At 44.7% G+C, this 21,399-nt stretch overlaps 2 protein-coding genes across 3 annotated transcripts; one reads left to right on the top strand and one right to left on the bottom strand.

Moving 5' to 3' along the window:
• Positions 1 to 692: 692 nt before the first annotated feature.
• Positions 693 to 16,426, bottom strand: VPS4B (vacuolar protein sorting 4 homolog B). 2 transcript variants are annotated; one of them, XM_015854583.3, is made up of 12 exons: positions 16,296 to 16,426; positions 13,417 to 13,528; positions 12,657 to 12,807; positions 11,398 to 11,465; positions 8,205 to 8,324; positions 7,808 to 7,964; positions 6,870 to 7,018; positions 6,616 to 6,697; positions 5,786 to 6,005; positions 3,734 to 3,871; positions 2,762 to 2,872; positions 693 to 2,658 (listed from the first exon to the last, which is right to left on the bottom strand). In XM_015854583.3, the coding sequence occupies exons 1-11, from the start codon at positions 16,311 to 16,313 to the stop codon at positions 2,771 to 2,773; spliced, it is 1,317 nt and encodes a 438-aa protein (XP_015710069.1). In that variant the 5' UTR covers positions 16,314 to 16,426; the 3' UTR covers positions 693 to 2,658; positions 2,762 to 2,770. The 2 variants fall into 2 exon arrangements, with proteins under 2 accessions (XP_015710069.1, XP_015710068.1); XM_015854582.3 differs by having other exon boundaries at positions 693 to 2,872.
• A 3,521-nt stretch (positions 16,427 to 19,947) lies between these two features.
• On the top strand, positions 19,948 to 20,986 carry LOC146761985 (uncharacterized). The gene has a single exon (XM_085540334.1). It carries the CDS (start codon positions 19,948 to 19,950, stop codon positions 20,887 to 20,889), a length of 942 nt encoding a protein of 313 aa, XP_085396460.1. The 3' UTR covers positions 20,890 to 20,986.
• The last annotated feature ends 413 nt before the right edge of the window (positions 20,987 to 21,399 follow it).

Below are 21,399 nucleotides of genomic sequence, written 5' to 3'. Positions count from 1 at the left end.
GACTGGTAGTTGAATAATGATAGGAAAATCAAAGCCAAGTAGTCAAAGACAAAGTCACAGCTGACAGCATGAAAGATAGAAGTAATCTATCCAGTGCTTAGAGGTTCTGGTTATGTAAAGCAAATATAACCTTTAATCAACCATAAACCAAGCAGCATTGTTGCTGCTTATGAGCACATAGGTTGCTCTGAATGCCTCCTATTTATTTCCACTGAAACAACTTCCTTGCTGCTAAAACACACCACCCACTGCCTCACTGTGCTCACATCCACTGCTTGGTCTCCATAAATATTCAGCAAGCATTGATGAGTGTCAACAGGCATAATTCTTCCTGTGTGGAGGAATTCAATGACACCTCTACTTCATTTGTACTCCCATGTCACATGCCATTGTCAGGCTGCCCCTCTGCTGCCATCTGTCGCACAGCAAGATCACATCATGGAATATTGGTAGGAAGGTTCAACCACTACTGCCAAACCACCAGCATCTGCCTCTGACACCATGGGTTGATATAATAAAATAAATACCACCTTTGGAGTAGCCTTCATAGTTCAGATTAACCCTGAAAGCTGAAGTAAATGACACCTCCTCCCTACCTCCCCCACAGCCATTTAGCTACATCTTCTGGGATAACTTAGCTAGGAATATGTGATCAACTTATTCTCACCGTACAAAAACAGCAGAACAAAAAGTTATCCTTGCAGCTGCAGTTCTAACCAGCGGTGTTTATTTGGAATATTTCTAAAAACAACTTGAAACACCAAAGTTTCCATTACAGATGTCATCCCACAACTGAGCAAGCAGCAAGATGCAAGTTTAAAACATACAGCATACTTTTGTACATTAAAGATAAGGGATTACAGTTAGGTTTAGAGAAACCCATAGGATAAACTGACTTACGACGACAACAAAGAAACACATTTCCTGAGAATTTTAAGATTGCCATAAAGGACTGTCATTTATGAAGGTCAATTAACAAGTAATTCAGACAGCAGCTTCAGTCCTCCAGGTGAGAGCAATGCTAGAGCGTGGCTCACTTCTGAAGTGTTCACCAGGGGCAACTGAGAACAAACAACCCTGCTGCAACTAAGATTAAGTTTACAAACCACAGTAACTTGCATCTCCACTGGAATTTCCCCGCTGGCCCACAAAGGTCCACAAAAAGATTTGCAGCTCACTGAATCACATTCACATTTTCCAGTGCAAGACCAAAGTAAAGCTGTGTGAAACTGAATGACTTTGGAAAGAACATTTCATTCTGTTAGTAAACAGAAGCTCAGCACCTCGCAGATGAAAGAATTTCTAAGTATTTTGCTTAGCTGTCAAACGTAGAAACAAAAGCCTAAACTGAAGCGATAAATTCTTGAAAGTAACATTGAAGAAACACTCACAGAACAGAACTGGTGTTGTACATTTTACTTCATTTAAGCACAGCAAGTTTCACCCATCCTATGATTTATCAAGTACACAAAATATGTACATAAAGGAAACCAAAACCCATAAAAAGACAATCATCTATGTGCATGTGTACGTGTAACATATGCACATGAAGTGTGCAATTTTCTTTGAATGCAACTTAAACAAAGCATACGCACAACAGAGTTGCACAACCATTACAGAACAGAGCGTTCTGGGTATCCCAACCATGTTTCGCAGCTACAGCCAGTGCAAACTTACAAGGCACAAACTCAGTGCTGACACTGTAGCGTTGTAAGTTCAGGCACGTTTCAATCTGTAGTTCTTAAAAACAATAATCAACAGAAGCGCTACTTCTGCACTAAAGTGCCAGCCTCTTCCCAAAGATGAAGCGCTAAGTTGATGTAACCTGGACGCCATAGTGATCAGCGGGGCTCTGAATTAACCTATCACTGCAAAGTCTGCGGCTATATCGTGCTACATGCTCCTCACCCCTGAGAGTATGCTGCTTCCCAAAACGCCTCCCTTACACTCTTCAAGGACTATCCATACCTTGCCAGCCTTAACATACAGAATCTTACAAGTGCTACTCAATGCTTTTTTTCCTACCTTTAGCCAAAACTCTGATAAAACCGGATTTAAAAAACCAGCCATCAGAAAATCTTTCCCATACTTGCATGTAACGAACATCTTTGCTCAATTGCATAGTGACATGTGTATCAGCTAGTAAAGAGTTAAAAACAAAAGCTTGCTGTTTAAGGCAAAATTTTCTAACACAGCACAGCAGAAAAAGCCGAATACCGCATTCATCAGTATTGAAACAAAGCACTGGCTCATACAGTCTTCCCCTCACAGTGTTTTCTTTCTTACCTTAACAGCAAACACACAGTTATGTTCAATTACCAAATCTCGTTGCATTTCTCTAAATGAAAGGAGTAATCAACATGTGGGCTGACGGCTACTGAAAACACCTGGCAAATCGGTTCTCTTTGCACCCTCAAAAAAGGGTTTCTTTTTGAGCCTACTGGAAGTTCAAAACTCGCTCATGCCCAGGCCTAATAGAATAGCTAAAACTGAACCCATCATTGAAAAATTACAAATATTTCACATGAGTTGCCACATCACTTTGCTAAAATTGTATTTTCGGTATTATTTTCCGATAGAAGACACTGAATAGACGTCTGAAGAAAACAATACAATATAAAAGCGTAAGGGTCTTTGCAAACAGATCTTCTATTCCTTCTGCAAAACAAGAAAGGAGAGAGTTTATCGGCATTTATTTGGAGTGCCATTGATAAAGACACAAGAATACTTAAGAAAGCAAAAGTTCGAATGATCCACGGACATCTTTGGCTTAGCCTTCCTGACCAAAGTCTTCTGTAAATTTCTTTAACTTCTCCAGGTCCTGCTCGTTAACTGTTGGCTTCGTGCTAGCTAGTGAGCTGAGCATGTCGGCCTGTAAGAAAGAAAGCAAGAAAATGCGCTTAGAAAACGTACCACTGCTAACAATACTGCAAAGAAAAGTAAGCTTTAAAAAGCCTTTTCAAACAAGTTGACGGTAGGAACTCTTATTTAAACATTTCTGCACACGGGTCACTTTTTAACTCCTGAAGACAGACAATTAGTGAGCACAAATCTGATATCAAGTCCTTCCTTCAAACAGTGCACGTACACTCAGAACCTTCTGCTGCTTGGGGGTACAATATACAATATACAAAGTGCTCAGCAATTTGTAACCTTTCAAGCAGTGCATTTAAAATTCAATCTCTCTCAAGTATGATGTTTTAATCTGTAGACAGAAGCAATGTAGCTGCATCATCTGTGATGAAGTATAATCCAAGCTACCATTATATCCACCAGATTTTTACACTGTATTGGTTATGCTTGCATTTCTTTTGTGGGCAAAATTTACCCACAGCACATTCTTCTCAAGTTACACTGAATATAACTTCCCACTTGTCGGTGTCAACAACGATGCTGTAGAGCAATGGGAAAATAACATATGATGGGGCAGGGATTCTGAAGGCTTTAAAGGAATAAGAGAAAAATTAAAGGAGGAAGAGTTGGGTGCTGTCTATACTACATGCCACTAGACAATGATAAATGCTTATCAGTGACAGAGAGCTGGCTTGCTGATAAGCATGTTCTATTGTCATGCTGTGTTGGGATTAATATGTCATCTGGCACGTCCAAGCACGTCTATAAACAAAGGGCTCAGCCAATTGCCTTGCATGCTGGCTTTAAAAAGCCTTGAGTATGTTCAGGGCTCTGCAAAGCAAGAAACACCACAAAGAAAAACCACAACAACAAAACCCACCATGGAAACTTTAGGCTCCAGTAATTTATCCCCTGGAACATCCATCCATGTCATTTCTTCAGCATCAGGATCACCTGGAGAGCAAGGGGTGTACAAATCTACCACTGTGTTTGGATTTGACACTGATGGTCCTTTTACCTAATAAATAAACACATAAACAAATAAACTGAACGTCTTTAGAGCAAAAGCATTCCCTTCATTTTCTCTTGACTCCCCCCACCCACTGAGAAGTCTTATCCAGCAGAGTGGAACTGTGAAAAGGTGCTGGCATCATTCACTTAGGAAACACGCAGCAATAGTCAGATACTTGAACTCATATCACGTCAGAACCAATGAGCCTTTAAGGTAGGAATGTCTGTAGAAAGCCAACGTATCAGCACTGCTGTTTGGAGACCACTCTCCTCTTAGTCATCCATCACTGCAGGAGTCCATTCACCACTGGTTAACATTTCTAAATGTTATTACTATTATATACTCAGTTATTACTGAGTGTCCCTCAAGTTGAGCTGCCTCGGATGTCCTTTTAAGCTTTTACTTACTGCACTACAAAGTTGTGGGCATCTTTTTGGACACAACCTCAAACAGTACTTGACAGAAAATGGGGCCATCTAGCGGGAGAACAGAAACCATCCTTTTTTTTTCCAGATACACAGACAGAACCTCAAAATCTGCACCAGCTGCCTCTTATCTTTTTGCAGTGCACATCTAAGACCCGGAGTTCTATCATCTGTCACTGAAGTATCACACATCCCCAAGAACACAGAACATATACAAAGATCAAAAAACAACTGTTTGTTGTTAAATAGCAGAGAAGCGGATTTGCTGTTCCAATCTGTTTTGAAAGCACAGCAAAGAAAAGTGGAGATTATAACATTAGGAACTCACTTGCACAAACCGATATCAATCATCTGGAACAAGCAGTGGTTTACAGTGAGTTACAAAAACTGAGCAAAGTGCTAGAACCAGGAGGCAGACCAACTTTGTTTTTTACACGGGCAGATGGCAATTAGGACAAGGGGGAATAGTTTAAACCAAAAGAGAGAACATTTAGGTGAGATGCTAGGAGGAAACTTCTTACTCAGGGCAGCGAGGCGCTGGCACAGCTGCCCAGAGAAGCTGTGGTGTCCCATCCCTGGAGGTGCTCCAGGCCAAGTTGGATGGGGCCCTGGGCAGCCTGAGCTGGTCCCTGTGTCTGCCCAGGACATGGGGTTGGGGCTGGGTAGGCTTTGAGGTCCCTTCCAAACCAAGCCATCCCATGATTCTATTTAAGTGGGACAAATTGCTATTATGGAAATAGTTAATAAAGCAAAGATTTTTCTTATAAAAATAAGAATCTGCATCCAATTAAAGTACAAACAAAACAAGTGGAACAGACTTGCATCAGAACACTCAAAGCACTGTAGGTTTGTTCTCTTTTTTGGCAAAAGAGGTAAGAATTGCCTTTGGCTGCTCTGCAAACTGTGGTAACTGAGATTATTTCATTGTTCTGTGGTAGTGAGACACGCCTCAGATGTCTGAAAATTTCAATGGAAGGCTCAAATGTGACAACCCATTGGTCAGAAATGCCATCATCGTTTAAAGACAACAATGGATAAATACTTTAGGCATTGCTGCTTAAGGGAAGGAGTAATCCAGAAAATCTCTGATATATCAAAACAGCCGCTTATTTTTTTTTTAAGCAAATACAGTTTACAACAGCGTCACAGCTCTGAAATACCATTTCAAATTATTCTTTGATTTTAAACTGGGAAAAGTTCATCAAAAAACCTATCAAATATTCTTTCCCACCAGCAAACTTACAGGGTGGTGGCATATTTTAACAGGTTGATAAGGTTTTCTCACTGCAAACTCTGGAACTTAAATAGATCTCTTGCGTTCTGAACCATATTGTATTTAAGTGTTCCTTTCTCTTGGTGCCTTAAGCTGAATGTATTCCTCGTAACTATGTGGAGAAAAGTGCCCACCTTCAGTTCACACTTATTCTAGCTTATTCAGAGCAAGATAATTCTCAGAGTTGAAGTAATATGAAAAACGTTTGGTTTTTTTACTTACTTTTTTAAAGTGAGTAGCTGACTGCACTTTCCTAACAGGCTGCATCAGTGCATCGCGTACAATGATGCTTATATCTGCACCAGAGTAGCCATCGGTTCTTTTTCCAAGCTCCCGATAATCTGCTTCTGTTAGGAGACTTGGAGTCGACCCGAGGTGAAGTTTGAACATGGCAGCCCTGGCATGGTCTTCAGGTAAAGGGATATAAATACGCTTCTCAAACCTGGTTTGAAAAAGATAAAAGCAAAACACTGCACAGACATTGGCTCACGCAGGTGCACAATGGAAAGAAGCTTATGCAAATCAGTACATACTTTGTTCCTAAATGAAACTGCTTACTCTCAATATAGTTGTTGGTAGGAATGGTTGATAACTGCAGTGCTTCATTTGAAGCATCTGTTCTCAAAGAGACAATGACCTCCCACCAGGGAAGTAACCAACTCCAAGCTCTGTAGAACACTACTGACTTCCTATAGGTGACAGAGCAGGCCAAAGCCATTGAAAATTAATTCTGTTACTGCCACGCTCTACAAGCTCCTTCAAGTTTTATGGACAAGAATGAGAGATACTCGTTCTCACTGCAAAGAATGACTTGAAATTTTAAGTACCACCTTCACCTCTTATTCCTCCTATGAAACTACACTCGCTCAGGGTGGAAGCGACCTCTGGAGGCCACATGGTTTAAACACCCATTATTTGACTCAGTCCATCTCATGAGCTGCGTCTGCAAGGATCAAGTAGCTCGCTCACCCAAATAGTCTTAGGATGAACCCTCACAATGGTTGCAGATTTCTTACCATAAACATAAATATATAAATCATAGGCCAACATACCTTCTCCTGATAGCAGAATCCAAAACCCAAGGTATGTTTGTTGCTCCCAAGACCAATATTCCTTCATTATCAACGCCAACCCCTATAACGAGGAAGAAATCATTTCACCGTTTAGAAAATAAACAGAGAATGCCTGTAAATGTTTTAGAACATTTACAAAACGCAATGGGGTAAAGCTGCAGATCTTTTCACATGTAAGCTGTGTATTTTATGCACAGCCAAATTCCTTTGATTCTGAAAGCCATTAAACTTACCTTGCATCTGGACTAAAAACTCTGTTTTAATCCGTCTAGCGGCCTCGCTTTCATTTTCACTTCTTGACCCACACAGCGAATCGATCTCATCAATGAAGATAATAGAGGGCTTGTTTTCTCTGGCAAGCTGGAATAGGTTTTTCACTAATCTTAAAAAAGGAAATAGCTGCAGTTATCTTAATGTGCAAACCAGCAAGAACACGTAACTTTGGATTATGATACAGTGATTTTGTTAAGAAAAAACTAGAAATAAAAAACAAAATGAATCCCACGTAAGATACTAACAGAGCTACTCAAAGATACAACATCCTTTCAGCTCCAATAACTCTGCATAATGCTGAGATGCTGAGTGAGATACCACAGAATAAGGTCACTTTAGGCTTCCTGGCCACGTTAACACATTGCATCGTAACAAACAAACATGCAGAGTGAGTATTTCACAGGTGGTCATCTCTCCCAACCCATACATGCCCACCTTCCACAGCTTCAAGATTTTGTTTGAAAACAGAATGTAGAAGAAAACCTTTGCACCTCTGTGGGGTGAAAGGCCATGTGTTATCTGCAGGGCTACTGCAACAGGTGAGCCAGAAGGTGACTAGAAACCAAGTATCCCAGCACCTCAAACCACTTCATTGTACAATCACAGCTGGGTTCAGAAGCTCATTGATTACCATTGTGCTCCTGATATCTTTGTCTGAACTAGTTTTAAACACAGTCTTGAGTACTGAAGAGCAGTCCAGCTGCCGCAGCACCAAATACAGTGCATTATGGTACTTTTAGCTGACGTTTCTGTGCTTCAATGCAGTATCTAAGATTTGCTTTAACAAGACACATGAACCTTCCTTCAAATTTTATTTCTTTAGAATGCCCCATCTAGCCCTGAAAAATTCATTTCTTTCTGGTAATATTTTCCTGGAACTCTGGCAACTCCAACTTACTTTTCACTCTCTCCCAGCCACTTTGAGACCAGGTCAGAGGAAGATACTGAAAAGAAAGTGGAATTGTTCGCTTCTGTTGCAACAGCTTTTGCTAGGTAAGACTTTCCTGTTCCTGGTGGTCCAAACAGAAGAATTCCTCTCCAGGGGGTTCTCTTTCCTGCAAGAAAGAAATCAGCAATCATCAAAACACTGTAACAAGAGCAAGTCTATCTTTACGATGAAGGCTCCCTAATTTACTAAGACTTCTGTATGTATCTAAGAAACACCTATCAGATAGATCATTACCAGCTCAGTTTGAGCCTCTGATATATCAGCATAATGCTCTCCTTAGACTCTGCTCACACAGCTTACTTCAACAGTAGTATCTAAGTTAGGAAATAAACGCTGTAATACTGACCTGTGAACAAGTGTGGAAACTTAATGGGCAAGATCACTGCTTCTTTAAGAGCTTCTTTGGCACCTTCAAGGCCAGCAACATCACTCCATTTCACATTTGGCCGCTCCATAACAATGGCACCTATAAGATCACATAAATCAGTGATGTGTGTTGTTCTACTATTTGCTTACTATAGATTTGAAAAAGGAATCTATGCATATGTCCACATGAAATAAAAACAAGACATTTCCACACAGATTTAAGCATCAAACAATGCTAGTCATAGAATCACAGAATTATCCAGGTTGGAAAAGATCTTGAAGATCATCAAGTCCAACCACAGCCTAACACACAGAATCACAGAATTGTAGGGGTTGGAAGGGACCTCTAGAGATCATCGAGTCCAACCCCACTGCATAGTACCCTAACTCTAACAACCCTCTGCTAAATCGTATCACTGAGCACCACATCCAAATGGCTCTTAAACACATCCAGGGATGGCAACTCAACCACCTCCCTGGGGAGATGTCAAATGAATATTACTTCTACAAAGATTTCTCATTTTTTTTATTTTACCACAAAAAAAGATCAATAAGCAGACAGTTGTTAGAAGTTCTGTGACATGCAATGATACTCTGTAACTGATCAGCAAACATACCAACAGCAGCTACAGAAGAGTACAGTTCCTAAAAGGAGATCAACAAGACATACACCCAGACGAAGCAGGCTCCTTAGAGTAGGTTGCACAGGAAAGCATCGGCAAACACCCGGCTGTGAGCACTCAGTGTGCACTCGTGCCTGGACTCCAGTTGAGCAAAGCAGCGAGACTTGGAGCTCTGAGCTAGTTGGTTGTGTTTTGCTGTGTGGCTGCTGGCACCAGATCTTGGTGCCCATCCCACAGTATCACCAGTGTTTCCCCCAGCCCTGCCTGGATCAGGCAGCTGGGGCCACACAGGCTGTGCTTGTAGCAGCAGAGGTGAGTGGTGCAGGACATGGCCCCTGCAGCAGCTGGTGGGGAACTGGGATCAGGAGGGTTTGCTGCTGAGGGACTGGGACATCACAGTCCCCTGGGACTGTGAGTGATTGTGGCCTCTCTCTCTTGCAGTTCGTAACACGTTCTGCCTGCTGCAGCACCTGTGAGGGGAGCAGCTTCCCGACCTCAGCTCTCCCCAGCCCACCGCACAGCCCAGGGCCATGGACGTGCCGTCCAACTGGACCTGCCCCATCTGCGGGCAAATCCGGGAGGATGTCGCCTACGTGACCCCCTGTCAGCACCAGCTGTGCTACGGCTGTGTTCTTCCCCGAAGAGGAAGGCCCGCAGCAGCCCCCAGGTCTCTGTGCCGCACTGCAAGAGGCGGCCCCGGCGGTGGCACTAGGCCAGAACCGCACTGCCGTCACAGCACGGCTCTGGCGGGCTGGGAGCCCAACATCTACCTCTCGGCCTGCTGCTTATAACACCTAATAAACATCTGTTACAACAAAAAAAGAAGTCTCTGTGTTTTTGACTGTTGGCGCTGCTGACCCTACCCATGCTGCTTTCTCCGTCTTCCCATCCTGGAGGAGAGAAACACTTTATTTCCACCAATATAAACCAGCGCTCATGACAGCACTTACAAAACACGCATGGTCCCCAAAATGCAGAAGATGGAACTCATGCTCCTCTAATCATAATTCCGTCACCTGGACTTGGCTAAATTCCTCTCCTACTGCCAGGCCCCGGGCCACAAATTACTTCATTTGATTTTAGCTGCTGAGCTGTGATGTCCCCTGTCTCTCCAGACTTCAGGTTAGTCAGTCTGAAGATAAAAACTCCATTACCTGGGCATCTTTTAGATGGGACAGCTCACAGTGGAGCTGGTGAGCCAGCTGCAGATTGTGAAATCCTATTCAAGGCAAATCCAAAAGGTAAGAGAAATCTTCCAAATGAACCAGTGTCAATGGCCTAATGCTTATCTTTCTGTACTCAAGCATACTTAGCAATGCAGTTGCCACTTTTCTCTACAAAGGGTTTTCTATAAGCTCACAACCAGCTTTTGCAAGCTATTTTCTTGTCACTTTCCCCTTATGCCTTCAGAGCTCTGTGAATTGGTTGATACACAGCCATAGGTGTGGAAAGTTCCATAAGACAAAGTCAGCTAAGAGTAACAAGGCAGTAAAACTGAATGCAGGGCATAGCCATAGCTGTCATGGGAAGTAAAATGAAGATAAGCAAAGTGAGGGCTGCCAAGAGCTTACACTGTATAGGAGGCTCCTATGTTAAGTTTAAAGACACCAGAGATCTCACATCTCAGATGTTTAAAGCAAGAGGATTAATAAGCAAGAACCTTATGGTTCATAGGAAACCGAAGGTTGGATTAATCTGGGAAGAAACAAAATGGTTATAGTGAGGCACAGGCTAAGAATCCAACGCTTATTGATTTTAAAGTACAGGAAACTGTCCCATAGGGCTACACATAGAATTGAGTAAATGTGTAGAGAAGCAAAACTAGAATACATTTTACAAAGGTGTACAACAGCTTCTGAAATGACAGAAACTGAGAGATCAGACAAATGCATCTCACCTTTGTTATAGTGAAAATAAGGAGAATGAAGTTTCTTCATATCAATACATATCATCTGCCAGGGAAGCTCTTACTAATTCTTTACCGTTAAGGAGTATCAAGCTAAGCCGTTTCTTTACTATGTAAAAAACTACTGCTGCGTATTGCATCACTGCATGTGTACAGCACGTCATTTCAAAAACACAATTATGTTACGCAACTGAGTAACACCCTCATCAGTGCAACATGAGGAAATCCTGCCTGTTGCTATGAACAAACAAGAATCCATCTTCCCACCTTATCAACTTGAGTTCAAGCCTTTCTGTGAAGATGGTCCTGCTTATACTACGTACTTGGATGACATCTGTAGCTCTGGCCTCTAGGCAATATGTCAGCACATAAACTGGCACAGTCTGACAGAAGAGCCATGTGGGATCCTGCGACTATTCCCTTTGGAAAATGTTTTCTTGATAAATGATACGATTTCAACATATTCACCACTGAATTTCATGGCATGCAAACCCACACTGTCATAAAGGCTGTACTTCTGGATGTAGAGTACACTAGTTGAGCCACTTAAAGACACAAGTTAACTGGTGAAAATACAACAAGCAACTAGAAATCCACTTGACCAAAGTCACCTCCATTTAAACAAACAGAGGCTTCAGAGTTACCTTGAAGTTGATTCTGTAATTTCTTTTTCTCAGGATCCTCTGACTCTCCTTCCCCATCGCTGTCATTCCTGATTTGGAAACCAAAAAGAAACATTGAAATACATCAAGACTGCTATCCTGCGTTACAGATCAGAAAGCAAGAAGCAGAAAAAAATATCACTCAGAAGAATGAAAACCCTTATGATTTTAGATTCATTCAGCTTTCTACAAGTTTATATCCTTGATTTTCTATATTACATTCTAATCCCCCTCGCTGCAACCAATTCAACTTCCTTACAGACCTGAGCCCTTCCTCTTAGCATACTTATACGTGTGTTGACTCAGCCTCTAGGAAACAAAAGCACCGTGGAAGCAGCAAAATGGTTTCACTGCAGATGCTGGCACTTACTCCTTGTTTAAAAGTGCAACTGGACTTGGTCAGTTCCACTAAGTATCACAAAACTCTCTAGTCTTGTCAGAAAACTGGAAGTTAAAAGTAGAATGAAGTAGGTGAGATAGGGAACAAATGGAATGGAGACATGTAGCCTCGTGCTTCCTTCCACTATAAACCAGCAGAACAGCTCAAAAAATAAAACCCATTATATGAGCAGACAATGAAAGACGCTGAAACCTCAGGTGAGGTTTCAAGAGACAAGTGAGCAGTGCTGGCTGTTCAAGGCTACCAGAAAGGGCAACCTCACTCAGAGACACCATTGTGAAACCTTTCTTCTACCCTAGAAAATACGAAAGAGGCTCTGCTTGTTCAGGTGGGCTGATTCAGCTCCCAGATGTGCAAAACGAAAAACAGATCTAATAGAAGGAAAGCAGTGAATAGGCAGGAGCGAGGCAATAGAGCGATTCGGAACATTGGCCTATGACAGAATCTCGTTACCTCTCATCAGATGAGAGACAGATAGAACTCAGACTACAGAAATCATGACCAAATCTGAACTTATTTTCTAGTTATTAGATATTCGCATGCAGAATTGTGTCACTAGGCTCACAGTCATTGAGCCCAAAAAGCAAGTATGAGTGCAAAACAGCTTCCATTCTTCAGTGAATTTCCTATGAAAGCATTCAAAGGTGTAGCAAACAAGAACAAAAAGCCTGTGATATTAATTCACATTATTTTTTCTTTCTAAGCCCGCTGTACCTCAACATTAGTAGCTACCTGAAGTGAAGCACTTCAAAAACACTATTTGCTATGATCTCTGAAAAGCTGAATCGCAGAATAAGCCGAGTTGAGAAAGTATTTTGCTTTACCTTTCCCCAAAACATACCCTTTTCCATCAGCAGGACCAGACTCTTTAACTGGCTTTGGTGCAGTTTTTTCTCTCTTTTTCAGATATTCCTTCAGTTTTTCTGCTCTGTCCAAGTATTCCGTACACTTCATCCTAATGCTCTGCTTTGCTTTATCACCCTGTACTTCATCTGAGAGTTTGAAGAGAAACAATGCTTTGTTAACAGCAAAATACACGTGCATCATTCAGAAAACATCTTTACATTGTATCAAGATCGCTCTCTTGGGGCTTACCACATATCCAAACGTTTCATTGACTTATTTTTACCCCTACGCCATGGAAAGAAGTGACAGGAAAGAAGTTAACACCTACAAATCAATGGTAAGTAATCACTTATAAATCAAATATACACCTGAACATTGCCTCGCCTTGAAAACTTGACTGAACAGGAGTAAGGATGATGGCACTAGAAGCTTTTTCAGCCCCTCAAACTGCTATGACATTTTGCTGGCCAAGGTGATGAGCGTGACTGATATGAGTAAAAAATGCCATTGGAAAAACCATAGGAAACTAAATGACATGAATTAATAAGCAAAAAACAACCTGTGGATACAACTAAGAGTTCATACAGGAAAGAAGCAGGTATGCAATATAGTGAGGATACAAGCTGCATAATATAACACCTCAGCCACACTACAGAAAACAAATGTCAATGATAGTCAGAAGTTAAACGCTGATGTCAATAGAGAAGACTACTCCAGGCAATATAAAACTTAATCACCCAACGCATTACACTTACATTTAACAACATGGATAAGATACTGCACAGCATGCTGGTACAAGCGGAAGGCTTCTTCGTAGTTGCCTGCTTTATCTTCTTGTGCTGCCTTACTAGCCAGGTCAACTGCTTTCTGTAACACAGGTAAATCATTCAAACAGCTCTTAAAGACATCCAGGGATGGCGATTCAAGGAGCCTATTCCAGTAGTTAACTACCCTTTCTGTAAAGTTCTTCCTAATATCCAACCTAAACCTGCCCTGGCGCAACTTGAGGCCATTTCCCCTCGTCCTGTCATGTCACTAGTGAAAAGAGAACTGCCCCACTCTCACTGTAAGAACCTTTCAGGTACTGGAAGAGGGCAATAAGGTCTCCCCTCAGCTTCCTTTTCCCCACACTAAACAGCTCCAGCTTCCTCAGCCTCTCCTCATAGGGCTGATTCTCCAAGCCCTTCACGAGCCTCGCTGCCCTTCTTTGGACCTGCTCCAGCACCTCCATGTCTTTCCTGTGCTGAGGTGCCCAAATCTGTTCAGTGTCATCACAGGGTTTTCACTAGACACTGCTGTGCACATACTCTCAACAGAAACCAGACACTCTGATGTGTCTCAGTCAAAACTAAGCTGATAAACTGTAACCATCAGAGAAGGAGCAAAGTTTCTTCTTCTATTGCTTTGTCTTGCATTTATGGAAGAAAAGATCTTCTCGTTGCATCCATTTGAAATCGAGAGTAATCAATTTCAAAGCAATCACCTGACGAGTAACACTATGGATCCTTTGTGACAAGTGCTGGAAACAGAACAAACATCTGTTTCTTTGATACAGAACTTAAATCTTTCCTCACTGCTGACCTTGCGTTGCCTTCTGCAAACCACAGAATCACACAGAATCACAGAATGACCCAGATTGGAAGGGACCTCAAGGATCATGTAGTTCCAACCCCCCTGCCTGGCAGGGCCACCAAACATACACATTTACTACATCAGGTTGCCCAGGGCCCCGTCCAACCTGGTCTTGAACACCTCCAAGGACGGGGCATCCACAACCTCCCTGGGCAGCCTGTTCCAGGGCCTAACCACTCTCCTAGTGAAGAACTTCCCCCTAACATCCAACCTAAATCTTCCCTCCTTCAACTTGGATCCATTTCCCCGTGTCCTGCTATTGTCAGCCCTTTCAAAGAGTTTACTCCTCTCCTGGGAGTAAGTTCCCTTCAGGTATTGAAAGGCTGCAATGAGGTCACCCCGCAACCTTCTCTTCTCTAGGCTGAAAAAGCCCAGCTCCCTCAGCCTGTCCTCATAGGGGAGGTGCTCCAGCCCCCTGATCATCTTCCTGTCCCTCCTCTGGACCCTTTCCAAAATCTCCATGTCTTTCTTGTACTGAGGGCTCCACACCTGGACACAGTACACCAGATGGGGCCTCACAAGAGCAGAGTAGAGAGGGACAATCACCTCCCTATCCCTGCTGAAACCATTCTAACTCAGCACAACAAAAATAAATTCCAAACAATAATTTCTGTTACTTTAGTGATTTAATTACCACAGGAACATTGTGAAGACTCCTGGATACAGTATAACAAAAACAGAGCTATGACAAAAACGACACTATACCCAAATAGCAAATAAGAGTTGGACTTTATGATTCTGGTGTATCACTTCTAACCCAGGATATTCTACAATGCTATTGTTCCGTGATCTAAATGGTAAAGACTGTCTCTGATCAATGGTAAACTCTCCTAACAGGGCATCTTAGGGCCTTGCTCCTCTGAAATATAAAACCAAAGGCCTACATCATGTACTGACTGTTTCTGGTATTTTTCTTTTTAAACAAAACCAAGAAAATAATTACTTAGGTATCAGACTCTCAGCTCTGCTACTTTTTTGCATTAGGAAGGCTCATAGCCTGCTAATGAGATGAAAAACACCAGTATCAAACAGGAAATAATTTATATGAAAGTTGTACAAAATAAGGCATAGCTGTAACCATAAATGAGGCACAAGCTATATCTGCTGGGGCCACAGTTTGATAGCTGGATGAACACCACCCTTGGAATGAACACTGGCTTTGCTCTCTTTGCTTACTCTGGGCCCTGCAATTTCACACAGCTCAGCTTGGAAGGGACCATAAAGCCCATCCAGTTCCAATGCCCCTTCCATGGTCAAGGCTACCCCCACCAGCTCAGGCTGCCCAAGGCCCCATAGAACCTAGAGTGCCTCCAAGGATGGGGCAGCACAGCTTCTCCAGACACCTTGTGCCAGATTCTCACAACCCTGAGTAAGGAGTTTCCTCCTAACATCTAACTTAAATCTCCTCTTTTATGCCTTAAAACCATTCCTCTTTGCCCTATCTCCATCAGGCCACTCAAAAAGTCAGTCTTGCTCCCCTGCTGCGCCAGGGCAGATTCAGGCTGTTCATTAGGAAGTATTACTTCTTGGAAAGGGTAGTCAGGCATTGGAATGCACTGCCCAGGGAGGTGGTGGAGTCACCGACCATGGGAGTGTTCAAGGAGAGACTGGATGTTGTGTTGAGGAATATGATTTAGCTGGGAAGTATATGGTTGGACTGGATGATTTTCTAGGTCTTTTCCAACCTTGATAATTCTGTGATCAAGTACTGGAAAACCGCAGTGAGATCCCACCCAGCTCGGTCAATATAAGCACTACACTGCTCATATACCCCCAGTCCAAACTACGGCTCCAGCTCACAGCATGCCGCAGCCCCGTCCCACAGGCCATGGGGCCTTCAGCTCCCAACAGGGCAGGACACTCCCCGGGCCCATCCTGCACTTCCGAGCCCCCGCCCAGGCCTCCTCGTCATCCCACCACGGCTGATGTCAGCGCTTCTACCCCCAGGCCCAGCCCGGCGCCCCTCCCCGCCGAGCCCGGGGTTCAACAGGACCCGCTGTACCTGCAGGTTGCCCGACATGGCGGAAGGACACGACACGAGCCGGACTGCGGCCCCGAACCGAACCGAACCGAACCGAAGGCCTCCACCAGCAGCTTCCGCACCACAGCGCCGGCCGACACGCTTCCGCTTCCGGGCAACGCCCCGTGAGCGTCGTTTGACGTCAGCACGCCCCGCCCCGCCCCGCCCCGCCCCGCCCGGTAGCGGAAGTTGGTGGGTTGGCGGGAAGCTGTAGGGCTGAGGGGAGGAGGTTACCTCAGGTCCAGCGCTGACGTAGGGGGTGGTTGTGAAGCCGGTTGTGCTCTGGGCTTTATCCGCTGTTGGAGCCTGCTGAGCAATGACGTGTCTCAGAAAGCACGGCACGTTATAAACGAGCCTTGTAAACTTGCTATACGTATTTCAGACTTACAAACTTCTGCAACAGTTGTGTTAAATTAATGTCATGTCCTTCCCAATGTTAATTGTAATACTGCTGGGGAAACCCTTCTTAGGTTCACAATATTCATTTTTCTACCTGCTTCTGAACAGTGAAGCAGGAAACAGATGCTCTGCTGGAATTTGGAATAAAGGGGGCTAAAAGGGGGACGGTTAAAGGTAGTTATAGAAATAAGTAAAGGAAATTTAAAGGTAACAAGTAAAGGAAACAAGGGGCCTGAGAGAGCAGGGAGGATGCAGATAAGGAGTGAGACCTCACGGACGACCAGAAGAGGAGTTGCATCCCCCTGATAAGAACAAGAGGGGGTCTGCATGCTAAAGAACTATTGAATATGTATCAGAATTCTGAGAACTATTGACTATGTATCAGAATACCGAGAAATCATTGACTATGTATTAGATGTACCTATATCTGTGTCACGATTTTACAAGTCGGTGTGCAAGTTTGATGGAGCTATCCCCCTTGCACCTGGCGCTGGAATAAACATACCTGCTTTATAACCCATCTCTGGATTATAGAGTTTTATTCTGCAAGTCACCTCCAGCTAAGCCCAGTCATGTCTGCTCTGAGATGAGAGTAAAAGGCAAAAGCACAGTCAGTCCGATATCTAGGAAGGTTGACATAATTTGTTCCTGAAATTCTCTGGTCGTGCTTAATGTCTTCGTATGTGCATACAATGCAGGATGCTGAAGAATGCTGATTAAAAAAATAATAATAAAAAAGAACAAGAAATCAGAAAAGGCACTTGTATTTACAGATAACAGGCTAAGTGTTAGACTTCATTAAATCTTACTCATACAGCATGCTTATGATGTGACGTTGCAGCTAGTTGTGCCTAAGGAAATACTGGCTGAATGCTGAGTAATAACATCATGACAAACTCCTGAGAAGCCCAGGAGTCTGTCATTGTGTTCAACATTGTGAACTATTGTGTTCAACTCAGTGTAGTGACAATAAATTATATTAATGATGTTACGGGCCCTGTCGCTGTCACACAGAGCAGAGCTCAGCGCTGCCCCTCCGCTCCCTGTGAGGAGCTGCAGCCACCATCAGGCCTCCCCTCAGCTCCTCTGCTCTGGGCTGAACAGACCAAGGGCTCTCAGCTATTCCTCACACACATTGCCTTCCAGACCCTTCCCCATCTTTGTGGTCCTCCTTTGGACAGTCTCTAATAGTCTGATATCCTTATACCGTGGCACCAGAATCTGCACCCTGTGCTGGAGGTGTGACTGCACAGCACAGAGCAGAGAGGAAGACCCTTTCCCACACTCAATTGCAGTGCTGGGCCTGATGTACCCCAGGGTGTGGTTGGCCCTTTGGGCTGCTAGGGCACAACGCTCAGTCACATTTAACTGTCTGTCAGCAAGTACTTATTGGCCTCTGTGAGGCCCATCTGCTAATTAATTGTCTGGGACTCTGTTAAATCACATCACTGTGACACTAGGTGGCACAGGCACACATGATCTCCACGTTCCTTAAGGCTGAATGAATTGTGGAGAATGCTTCCTGCTATCAGTTTTTGGTATGGAAAGAGAGGAGCCAAACCACAGCTTGGTTGAACGCCTCGTGCCAAGAGTAGGTGAATGCATCAATAAAAGAAGTCCTGTCTACAGCACAGCCAGGCCTCCTGTCAGCAATACTGCTCCACTGTGGTAGCTGCAAGTAACTACAAATGTGTGCCTTACGTATTAAATAGGCGAGTATTGAGAACTTTTGGCTTATGGATGTGGATGGTGCTATTCTCCACCTTGCACCCTGCACATAAATAAAGCAATATCTCTTCTCTAACCACTTGTCTTTTCATTGTATTTCAGGAGACTTTGAAAGTGACAACAGGCATGCAGCTTGGGAGTGCTCAGTGCACAGTCAGTCTGGTCACAGCGCCTTCAAGCCTCCTCTGCACTGGGATGTGGTGTGACGAAAGGCACAAACATTGCTTTTGTAGAAGACCCAGACCACAGGCTGTAACAGGGAACATGTCTGCTGGGAGCACAGTGCCTTGGGGAATGATGCTGGTACAGTAGTCCTGGAGGAGAGGCTTCCTTCTGTAACCACTTTTAATTGAACTAGAAGCTAACCAGCATAGCGGAGGAGGGCTGGGTCCCAAGATCCCTTCTTTCAAATTCACTCAGAACTCTAGATGTTTAGGCAGGGTGCTGTAGCTGTAAAACACAGAAAGAAAAGGTCTAAAGCTGTACTTGACACCAGAAAGACTGGAGCCAAAATAAAGCCATGTTGCACCTATGGCACTAGAGGCAAAGGGGAACCTCAGGGCAAGACCTGATGTACTGGATGTTGAGAAGTCTTCAGATTCTGTGTCAAGGGGATGTGCCACAACTTTACTGTGCCCCAACCTGCAGCCTGAAGTAAAAGTTTAGACAGTACAGTTTGGACTCCTTCATTTAGACATCATTTAAGATTCTGATAATCTACAGAAGCTTTAGAACAATTCCAAAGTATATGGAAGATGTTCTCATCACCTAAGGGTGATAAATTACTACCAGGTTTCCAAAAATGCATGTAGAAGAGGCAAAAAATGTCTCTTTAAGTTTCAGAAAGAATGAACAGTTCACAGAAGATGGATTATTGTGGAGAGAGTAAATAAGTGCAATTTTTATTTTCCCCAAGTATATGACCATTAAAAAGGAAAATCATGAAATGGTGGAGGGCGATGGAGGCCCAGGCCGCTGCCCCAGTACATGCAGTGATGGAACGTGAGGTCACCTACCGAGGGGTTGTGATGTCAGCAATGGAGATGACTGTGACCTCACTAGCCCTCCCTGTGTAGATTTGGGCTCTGGCAGAGGCCAGTGTGCACTCGTGCCTGGACTCCAGTTGAGCAAAGCAGCGAGACTTGGAGCTCTGAGCTAGTTGGTTGTGTTTTGCTGTGTGGCTGCTGGCAACAGATCTTGGTGCCCATCCCACAGTATCACCAGTGTTTCCCCCAGCCCTGCCTGGATCAGGCAGCTGGGGCTGCACAGGGTGAGCTTGTAGCAGCAGAGGTGAGTGGTGCAGGACATGGCCCCTGCAGCAACTGGTAGGGACCAGGACCAGGCTGCTGAGGGACTATGGTATCAGCTTCCTTCCCCTGGGATTGTGAGTGACCGTGGCCTCTCTCTCTCTCTTGCAGTTCGTAACAGCTTCTGCCTGCTGCAGCACCTGTGAGGGGAGCAGATTCCCGACCTCAGCTCTCCCCAGCCCACTGCACAGCCCAGGGACATGGATGTGCCATCCAACTGGACCTGCCCCATCTGCGGGCAAAGCCGGGAGGATGTCGCCTATGTGATGCCCTGCTATGACGAGCTGTGCTACGGTTGTGCCATCTGGTGGGCTAACAAGAAGCCGAGTTGTGCCGTATGCGGGCACAAAATTACCACCATCCGATACTCGGTGAGGTCGGACAACGATTACCTCGAGTGTGCTGTCCCGCAGCCCGCAGCACACTCAGATCACGGCCTGCAGGACGAGCAGGGGCCTGCAGAGCCGGTGCTCATCCCACCTGAGCACAACTTCCCAGCCGAGGTCTGGGCTGCATTTTTCCAAGACCATCCAGAAGACCTCGGACCCCTGCTCCAGTGGCTGAGGGAGGAGTTGCAGCAGGTGTCCAGCAATGACTGGTGGGAAGTGGAAGTGGGACTGTGGGCCACCATGAAGTTCCTCTGTGAGCACGGGCTGGACCAGGAGGCCTTGGTGCAGGACCTGCAGATGATCATCAATGGTGATTTGTTGCCGTTCATAAGGAGGCTCATCTGCATCACCGCATCCATGTACGGCCCTGTGATCCGCCATCAGCTGGACCACCAAATCAGCCATGCTGCAGGAGGGAGGGAGGACAGCCCTGCAGCCAGTCCCATCGCCAGCACCTCCCATCAGTTGCCTTCTGCCTCGGGCCCAGGCCACTCCACCAGCCACACTGGGCCCAGTACCGAGGAGCTGCCCAGCAGCTCTACTGGGGTCCCTGGGTACCCCAGCACCACCACAGCGCCCTCAGTGGAGGAGCAGCAGGAGGAGCCAGGGCAGGCGGCGGCAGCGGGCCCCTCTTCCCAGGGCAGGGACCGCTCGTGTGGGGGGCCCCGGCGCCCCCCGAAGAGGAAGGCCCGCAGCAGCACCCAGGACTCTGCGCCGCCCTGCAAGAGGCGGCCCCGGCGGCGGCGGCGCTAGGCTGGCACTGCACTGCCGTGACTGCATGGCTCTGGCGGGCTGGGAGAACAACATCTACCTCTCGGCCTGCTGCTTGCAGAAGAAATGTGGGTATTCAGGAAAGAATATTTAGAGCACAAGCTGCAGAACAAGATAAACAGCATGGGAAAGGAATGCCGAGGACGCCTCCAATTGAGAAAAAAGTCAAGTGAGCTGCGTGATCGACAGATGATAACAATCCAAACTGGAAGAGGAGCACGTGGCTAGGAACGACTCATGTCTCTGATTGGAGAAGCACCCGCATGTGTGGTTAAGGAGTAAAACATCTGTGGGATGTTTTGTAGACATGTAAAGGGGGTGGGAAAGATACCTGAGAAAACTTGGCAATGTATTTAAGGGATATTAGAACATAGAATAAGTGATTTGGATTGTTCGTACATCTGCGTCTATGCATCAGACGCTGTAGGAAAATAAACATATATGAATAGAAAAAGAAGAAAAATTCTCTGTGTTATTGACAAGGCTGTTGGT

This window comes from Coturnix japonica, chromosome 2 (assembly GCF_054131305.1).
Source record: "Coturnix japonica strain WE chromosome 2, WE-NBRP24, whole genome shotgun sequence".
In the NCBI taxonomy this organism is placed as follows: Eukaryota; Metazoa; Chordata; class Aves; order Galliformes; family Phasianidae; genus Coturnix; species Coturnix japonica.
The sequence above is the reverse complement of the archived record's forward strand: the minus strand, read 5'-3'. Positions and strand labels throughout refer to the sequence as shown.

Coding starts and splice junctions, on each gene's coding strand:
- VPS4B (XM_015854582.3), bottom strand. Junction 8,325..11,397: donor ATTACAGAATCAACTTCAAG/GTAACTCTGAAG, acceptor GTGATCTTATAG/GTGCCATTGTTATGGAGCGG. Junction 7,019..7,807: donor TGGCTGGGAGAGAGTGAAAA/GTAAGTTGGAGT, acceptor TCCTTTTTTAAG/ATTAGTGAAAAACCTATTCC.
- LOC146761985 (XM_085540334.1), top strand. CDS start 19,948: ATGGATGTGCCATCCAACTGGACCTGCCCCATCTGCGGGCAAAGCCGG.